Genomic DNA, 9,021 nt, shown 5'->3' on the forward strand with positions numbered 1-9,021 from the left:
AAGAAAAATACACAAAACGTAATTAAAACAAAACGTAAGATTAAAGTTATTTTAAAAAAAGTAAGTGGTGAGAAAAGAGAAATTACTAGAGTAATTTAATACGCATAAACTAAGGTGTTTCGAACAGAAAATCCCGAATAATCCAAAACTATAAATTGTTTAGATTACGTTGCTTAAACAAATGGAGCTAGTTTCCTTGCAGACAAATCTGAGGGAGAAGCTAACACAATTATAATCCTTTCTCGTGATATGGGTCCGTTCTTGCTTCCGATTGGACGTCACACAAACCGTTTCCCAATCAATGAAAGGCCCGGAGAGCTGTGTTGCGTTCAAAGAACTTCTGCATATTATCGCGTTGAGATGGCGTTTTCAATGTTTAAAAGAGAGAAGCTGTTCGAAATTTTCTTAGGCAAATCTAAATAATATTTATTAAGGAAAAATAAAGTTTGGTACTCTCTGCGATGTTTGGTACTCATGTTATCAAAGGAAAACTTTGATAGCATGAAAAAATTACCCATGATTCATGTCTTTTGCCGTTTAAACTGAGCTGTTTGGCAATAACTTGGCAACCCTGGCTATTGTTTAAAATTTTAGCTGCCAAACACGTGTCGCATTTCAGGTATTTAAAGTATACCGTAGCCAACACAAATGATAAAGTTACTGTTTTTAGTACGGCCTCATCAGATGTGGAAAACCACAGCCTTCCCTTTTGTGGTCATTGAGAATAATTTCCTGTGCGCTTAAACAGCAGTATATCTGCATACTGGTTACTTGTTTAATATGTGAGCACAGTCATGACAGAAAATTAAGATGCTCGATTAAATATCCTATTTTATTAATAGAAATAAAGATAAGAGCAGAGAGTTAATCCGTGCAGTGAGGGCAAAAGATTCACAGACCATGACACTTCCAACCCCATGGTTCACAGTTAGTCTAATGCTGTGTTTTGTTTATCTGGAATAATGTCAAAGAACATTATTCCAGAAGTCCTGGTTGTTGTCTACCATCTTTCTGGTGAACTTTAGTCTTGGCCTTCATGTTTCTCTTAGATAGCAAGTTTTCTCCCTGTACATCCCCTAGTCAGTTAAACTTGTGGAGAATTTTTCTAATAGTGAGTTGTTCTTCTCCTATAACCCTTGCCAAAGTTGATGCACACTTCCTCTTCTTTCTACAGTATAGCAAACTTAGCATGTTTTGAATTTGTGGTGATAAGACAAAATTAGTTACTTCCTCGCATGCCTTTCAAACTAATTTACATATAGACTGTCTAACGGTTGTGATGCAAAGATCCTTTCTGCAGTTCCAGTGATATTTGGAAATGTTTTTGCCTCCTCTTCACTCATCTTGGGGTCCAGCTAAATATCTGTCATTGATTGTCCTGTCTGGTGGCTACAGGTGGCTAGTAGTAAAGAAAAATGGCTCCTTATGCCTCGTCATATTTCTACCCCTGGGAAACAGAAAGTAGACAGATTAAATGTTCCTAGAAACTCTAATAAAATCAGAAATCTCTTACAAATCAAAAGGAAAAAATAAACTTCTTTGGTTACATTTATTTTACAGGACTTGCTGGAAGTACCAACAACTGTGCCTTTATTATTGCTGAAAACATTTTATTCTTAATGCTATTCTTGTTTCTTCTCTGAATACAAAAGCAAAGGTTTCATTTTTCTTACATTTTCAGGGGGATATATTGCTTTTGCAGAGTCAGATTAATTCATTTTAATGATTTCTACACGTTTACACCACGGATGAAAATGAATGTGGCCTTTACTATATATTCACATTCATAATGGTGAAGCAATATTGCGTTGAATAAGCTAAGGTTTTGTTGTGTATTTTTAATATGTCTGTAATCATCTTCTGAGCTGAATAGCTAATTGTATTTTATGTGAATAAAGATGTAAGTTTAACTTCTTTCTGCTCCTTTTTATTCATGATTTCTTTTAGTTGTTACATGACCTATTCATATTTGTTATTGAGTGAATGACTGCAAAGACTCTCTAGCATTTCAATTCAACCATCGGCCACATGATGGCAGCGTTGCTTTGCTTATGATAAAAACGCAAGAGCCTCAGAGTGGTAGAAAAACATGTATTTATTTATTAGCTGGCCGGTTTGTAACGTGATTCTACCAGCTTCACAGAGATGTTTATCCAATCAAGTCAACAATGAGACCATAAAAGCTAACAAGCTTTTAGTCGGACATGACACAGTGTAACACCACTGACACCAGATGCTGCTCCAATAAACTTCACATTAAATTATGGATCCTTGAGCTTTATTCTCAGTTTATGTGCACTCAGGAAATAATTAAACATGACAGTGTATTTTTATGTACAGAACCTATTGTGGATGAGAGTTTAGTGAATAGAAATGTTAAAAAGTTGACTTTTGCTCCACTTTTTTCAAAAGATTTCGCAACACCGAGTGGTCCAAACATCTGAGAATTGTCGACTCTCTGAGGATTTCAGTACTCTCTCTCCACGCAGCCCACGCTCGCTCCGCTGTCGGGACACTTGCAGGAGCGGCCCCTTGGCGTCGCTAAACAGAGGTGAGTGCAGCCGCCGTTGTTCACAGAACAGTAGTTTTGACCTGTTGAAGGAGAGCAAACATTTGAGGACACTTATTTAAGTAGGAAGCCTGAACAGCACGGAGCAGCAGGAAACAGCCTCTTTACATATATGAAACACATCCAAGGGAAACACATAGCAAACTCCAGATGTTGGAGGCCCACTCCCTTCGCTGCACATTCCCTCGGTTTGGTCCAGCCTTTATCTAGAGGGGAGGACGAAGTCTGGTCCTTCGCTTTACAATGACTCATTCCTCCAAATAAAAAACATCGAGTTGCAAATTCCTGCTGTTACTTTAAGCTCGCTATGCATGCTAGCGATATTTCCTACCAGTTACAACGTCTTGCAGTTTGTTTTCTAATTGCAACCTCACCTTCGACATTAGCAAATGTGTTGTGCACATTTGTAATGGAAACACAGATACTGATTAACTCAATTTACTAATTAGGTCACTGATTTTACAAAGAGGCATCGAAGTAATGGGGGTTTAACAGAAATGCATGTCCAGATCAGAATTTTATTGTCACATAAATGGAAAAAAATCCATTATTTTTCTTCCACCTCACAATTGGGTTCTGCTTTAGCTTTGTTTCCATTGACAATATAGCTGCATAATGTGACATTACGAAAATAAATTTGCTTCATAAACACTATTGTTTTTCGATAAAAAAATTTTTACCACTAGGATGTTTTTTTTTTTTTGACTGCATAGAAATTTGTTTACTTTGCAAAACTCCAATGGAAACATTCATTTCACATCACACAAGTCACATGATCCACCACCAGATGTTGCCACTGACGGAAACCACGAAGAAGATGACGACGACAGGAAGTAGATGATGCTGCATGTTTTTTAGTTGTTTTTTAATGATTTATCAAATGAACAAACTTATTTATGTGATTTAATTCCTTTCCTGATTTAATGGAAACACTGCAATTGTGAAATTGTGTATTTTTTTGACATAAGTGGAATATTGCCAAAACTTTGCACACTTTTGTAATGAAAACACAGCTTCCGTTGTGGTCTATCACATAAGATTAGGAGTGCTTCGATTGCAGTTTTCTGGCCATTCACCGATCACCGATATTTTAAAAAGCCTAACCCGCCAATTCTAATTTTGTCCGATACCATTTTTTTTTTTTTGTCTGAAAAGTTGCTCAATATAGCAAGAAAGTTGCTGAGTTAGCAACAGTGCTAATTATTGTAAACAGTAAACATGCAGACATGATCTGGTGGGCCGGTCTGTCAGTCAAACTTTTCTCATGAGAGACCAGAAGAGGAGAATAGTTGTATTTTTTTTCTATCTTTGCCGAGGTAGATAAGTTCGATTTCACATGTACAAATAGGCCGATCACCAAGGAAATTGGCACCGATAAATTGGCTGGCTGATAAGTCGGTGCACCCACCCAAACATAAAAACATGAGTCGCAATGTGACAAAGTGTTAAAAAGATGTCGTTTGCAACATTTTGAAGAATATAAAGGCAAACATTTGTCACATCCATTGGGAAAACGTTGCACTTTTTAAACCGGTTTACTACCTGGAAGACATTGGGCGTAGGCCGTGGTGATCCCGTAGATATTGGCTCGTTTCTGTGGCTGGAACTCATCCAACTCCTTTCCAGCATATTGGTCCACTTCAACGACGGCATTCCTGTTGTAAACACAATCAGCACGAGAGATTTCAGCAATGTGGGAAGGTCTCGGCCTGTGGGATCTTCCCAGCGTCTCCTGTTTAGTGTATAAAGACTGTCAAGGATGAGTAAGAGTTTGGTTTGACTTCAGAGCCGCAGTTTGTTGCAGACTGTCTGAAGTGCCCACCTCCCCCCACAAACACCTCTCAACCTTCTTGTGTAAGGTCCTGCAGAGATCACAGAGAGGCCCCTGGTAGGTCACTGGCAGATGCCTGAGCTGAGAAATTGCAAGCAGCTGTCACATTTTAGGATTCCTCCTTACTCCTCGCTCGAAGCAACTTACCCCCCAACCCCCGCTTTCTTAGCTGCAACATAAATTCAGCTAAACAAAATCTGAGCTTGGGAAAACATGAAGAAACAAACTCCAAACCTTTGCCAATCAGTGTAGTAGAGGTTCTTCCCAAAGGCTGTAATTCCAAACGGGTACTGGAGTCCTTCCAGAACCGTGCTGCGCTGAGCCCGGCCAGGATTCATGCACTCCATTTTATGTGTGCCTGCAGGCAAGAGGATAACACACAGGACTCATCCCAGAGCAGACATCAAAGTGAAGGTTTAGTCATCCGTCTGAAGCCTACCTGCGTCCGCCCAGCACAGCAGGGAGCTCTGAGAGTCGTACGTCAAGGCGTTCGGCAGGCCCAGCTCGCTCTGGACCAGCAGTCTCCTGTTGGATCCGTCCATGTAGGACGTTTCAATCTTCGGAGCTTCACGATTCCAGTCAGCCCAGTACAAATTCCTGTTGTCAGGATATGAACAGTACACAACATTTATTGTAAATAACTGTAAACATGTTTTTCTTTTTGTTCCTTAAAATACCAACATTTCCACACAACTTTCTTTGTATCTTCTCCATCTGATGATGTAATTTAAAAATATTGCATGATTTATGTTCTGATTAGTTACTCAGTACTTGAGTAGCATTTTTACCAAATACTTTTTTTTACCCTTGAGTAATTTCTTAGTGCTACCCCTGATTGAGTACAATTTTTGGGTAACCTACCCATTTCTGGTTTATATAAATCCAAGCTTTTAGCTCAGAAAAAGGTACAAAAACAGTAATATTCATATTCTGAGACATTTGTTTTGAAAGAATCTGCAAAGTGTCGCCTATTTGTAGTCAAACTGATTTACTTTTTCCTGTGATAAAATTTGCTCCTGATGTATTGCTTTCTTGTTTGAGGCAATAATGACTTTATTAAAAACAAAATGGTGAAAATTGGTGAAACTGAGTCTTCTGTTTACCCCTGATGTCAAAACTTGGATCTCAGACCAACTTACTCACAACTCAACAATGTTCCAGCAGCAAATTGTAAAACTTGTGAGATTTGCTAATTGAATAAAGTCAAGGTTTTTTATAAGGCAATATAAAAACAATCGAAGCAGGACAAAGTGCTGAACAAGTCAACAATAGTTAATAAACTCATAAAACATAAAACAAAAAGTTATATTAGTTAAAAATGTAATAAGTAATTTTTTTAGCACATTCAAGAGGCTGGTGTTTAGCTTGCAATTCCTAGAAAAATATCTGGAAGATATTAAGATTTTTATTTGAAGAATTACGCACCCGTTGATGGGGTCAGTGACGATAGCTCGGGGGTTTACGAGATCTGTGTCTATGAGGACTCGACGCTGAGTCCCATCCAGAGACGCCACCTCAATGCGATCGGCCATGGAGTCAGTCCAGAACATCGTTCGGCCCATGTGGTCAATGGCAATCCCTTCAGGGCTGCTCAAATCTGCAAGAATACATGAGTTTACTTTATTTCAAAGCAGTCTCTTAATGTGTTAAAGTATAAGGAAGCAGAAATACCTGATATGATGACAGCAGTGGGTTCTCCTCCATCGATGCTAGCCTTGCTAATCGAAGGAGATGAAATGTCTGTCCAGTAAATCATCTTCTCCATGCAGTCATAGGCCACTCCGATGATTACCTTCCCCTGCGGATGGGTCAACAAACAACATTCTTAAGAGTGTTTGTTCTGAGAGTCGTGGAGCAGATGTGCGTCTAGACGCAAACAATTTGAGTCAAAAATCCAGTGTGGGCCACTGAGCCAAACTTCAGGTCAGCTGGTTGAAAACATCTCAAACTGATGTTAGTCATTAGAGCGGGGGCCGCCATGTGACTCCAATAAAAACGTAAGCTCTAAATACAAGGAGCAGATGGGAGTCTGACAGAAAGAAAGCAAAGTCCCAAGATTCAGTGGCTGTAGCAAGAAATAATTCCTGTTCTGTTGGATAACCTAAACGTTTTAAACGTCTTGACTGTTTAGAACTGGATCTTAGACTTACGAGGGAACATTTTATGGAAGAAACTTACAGGAAGATGGAGGACAGCCTTGGCATCTTGCTTTTTCATATTGTAAGCTTCCAATGGGATGTGATCTATTCTGCCACTCTGGGCAAACAGCAGGTGTGTCCCTGGGGGCAAAACCACATCGGGTCGAGGCCGGGGTCCGACAGGTGGAGCCACAGTGCCATGAGGGAGACCTGAGGAAGTTAAAAAAAAAATTAGGAGTTAAATCAATGGACCTTAATCAAACGCTAAGGCTGGTAGTCTGGTAGATTCAGTTTGGTTGGGGACCAAAGTTGCAACATTTGTTACATTTTCAGCTGTTGTGGTTCATTTTCACAATGGACTGAGTCAAATGAACCGCCCCAATTGAAAAGCCTGTTCCCCCAATTGCCTGTGGTGGCGCTGCACCAAGAACTACTGAAGGAAACAACATAAAAACCTCAGAAGACCAACGCAACTTCTTTCTTCACAAAATGTAAACAGAAATGGAGTAGTGTCAGATTTTAGGACTTCTCTCTTGTCTTTGGTAAAAAAAAAACAGCGAGACATTTCTCCCTCTAGTGGGAGACTCACACATTTGTTTTGGTTGTATTTACCCAGAATGCCTTGCACTATTGTCCACTTTCTGTTTTTGGCTTGGTTTCCAGTCTGCTTGACATTCACATATGCATTCGAACCGCACCAGAATTCACCTAGGTTAAGCTAAGACCTAAGTTTTTATGCAAAGTTAGTTTTTTTTGGTCTGAACCAAACTTTCTAGGCAAACGGACCAGAGTTCGATTAAAGCGAGAGTTGGTAAAGAGAGAGTTGGTGTGAATGCACCCTTCACAGCTGTTTGGGGAGCAGCCATTTACTTACAGTAAGGTTGGCTGCCATCGTCTGTGCGAGTCCCAGGTATCTCTTGTCCATTTCGATCCACACACCAGCACTGCCCAGTGCTAGCGAAGCACTGAACGGGCCGATAATCGCCATTTTCATCGCACTCAGGGATGAACTGTCCGACAGGGCGAGGTCCACGTGGATTGAAGCTGGTCTGACCTAGAAGGCGTTCTCTGATGTCCTCGCATTGGGTTTTGGTCCGCTCTGAATGAAGAATTAAAAAAAAAATCTGACCTCCAAGTAGCAACAGAGCACTTCTGAAAACCTCCCCTCTCTGCCAGAAGTATAAAATAACCTCAATAAAACTACTACCAAGAACAGAGTAGATGAAATCTTTTAACTCTTTCACCTGGATAAATATAGAACAGATATAAATTAGGGGTGACCACAGTACCACTTGCATCTTAAATTATATATTTTAAGTACAAAACAAGTGTTTTTCTTTTTTTTAGGCATGTCTTTTTTTGTTGTTTTCATTTTATTGCCACCGTAAGGACACAAATCTCCAGTGACTTTTCAAAATCAAAACCAATAACTAAAATGGGCTAAAGACAGATAAGGGTTTTCAAGGACACTTCTTATTTTTGTTGCTGGGAATAAACTAAAATTAATTTCTTGACCAACAAGTTAGGAAAATTTACAATTTTGAGACATTTTTTCAGACCTTTTAAATTGTAATTTTAATTTGTTGCTGAGCAGGAAAAAAAAGAAAAGAATTCCCAATAACATTATTTAGCATTTTTTGCTTAAAAATGGAAATTATCTGTGGCTCATGAGTGCTCTCAACTTGGTGAATTTAGTGAAAAGTTTGGACACCTCTGGTGTAAATCATAGACTCACCTGAGGAGCAGTAGAAGCCGTCTCCGCTGTAACCTGGCCTGCACTGGCAGATAAATGAACCCTGCGTGTTTGTGCACAGCGCGTTCTGATGGCACCTGCTCTGCTGGCACTCGTCTAAGTCTTCAGGAAAAAGACGAGAGGGGGAGTGAGGAAAAAGGAGCAGCATAACTCATAGAGCAAACTTCAAAATGATGGCTTTTGACAGTTTAACTCAGTTCAACCCAACTCTATGGGCTTTCAAGCGGTTCTGAACTGCATGCAGCACAATATGAGGTCCTATTGTTTTGCTACATTGACATAATATTGTACCAATTCACATACAGCATGTGAAATAGAGAAGACCTTCATTGGAAATTGTGTTGTCTGGGTGTAACAACGTTTACAGGCTTATCTATACACAAACGTCAGCAAGGTCACTATTCTGCAAAGAAAGTCAAAGGTTTTTCCCCCATATTTATAGTTTCCAAAGCCTCTTAGAAATAAATTAGGTTTTTTAACTGAGGTTATTTCAAATTCAACTGAATCTATTATAACATCCATCCATCCATTTTCTTGCACCCTTTTTCCCTCAGTGGGGTCGGGAGGGGTGCTGGTGCCCATCTCCAGCCAACATTTCGGGCGAGAGGCGGGGTACACCCTGGACAGGTCGCCAGTCTGTCGCAGGGCAACACAGAGACACACAGGACACACAACCATGCACACACACACTCACACCTAGGGGCAATTTGGAGAGGCCAATTAACCTGAC

At 39.9% G+C, this 9,021-nt stretch overlaps 1 protein-coding gene across 1 annotated transcript; it reads right to left on the reverse strand.

Annotated features, from left to right (window-relative positions):
• Positions 1-2,076: 2,076 nt before the first annotated feature.
• Positions 2,077-8,454, reverse strand: LOC103461097 (nidogen-1-like). Its single transcript, XM_008403426.2, has 9 exons — positions 8,274-8,454; positions 7,413-7,637; positions 6,579-6,748; positions 6,072-6,198; positions 5,826-5,997; positions 4,840-4,997; positions 4,635-4,758; positions 4,112-4,224; positions 2,077-2,592 (listed from the first exon to the last, which is right to left on the reverse strand). The coding sequence occupies exons 1-9, from the start codon at positions 8,437-8,439 to the stop codon at positions 2,468-2,470; spliced, it is 1,380 nt and encodes a 459-aa protein (XP_008401648.1). The 5' UTR covers positions 8,440-8,454; the 3' UTR covers positions 2,077-2,467.
• Between the last annotated feature and the right edge of the window lie 567 nt (positions 8,455-9,021).

The sequence above is a fragment of the Poecilia reticulata genome, unplaced genomic scaffold (assembly GCF_000633615.1).
Source record: "Poecilia reticulata strain Guanapo unplaced genomic scaffold, Guppy_female_1.0+MT scaffold_591, whole genome shotgun sequence".
NCBI lineage: Eukaryota > Metazoa > Chordata > Actinopteri > Cyprinodontiformes > Poeciliidae > Poecilia > Poecilia reticulata.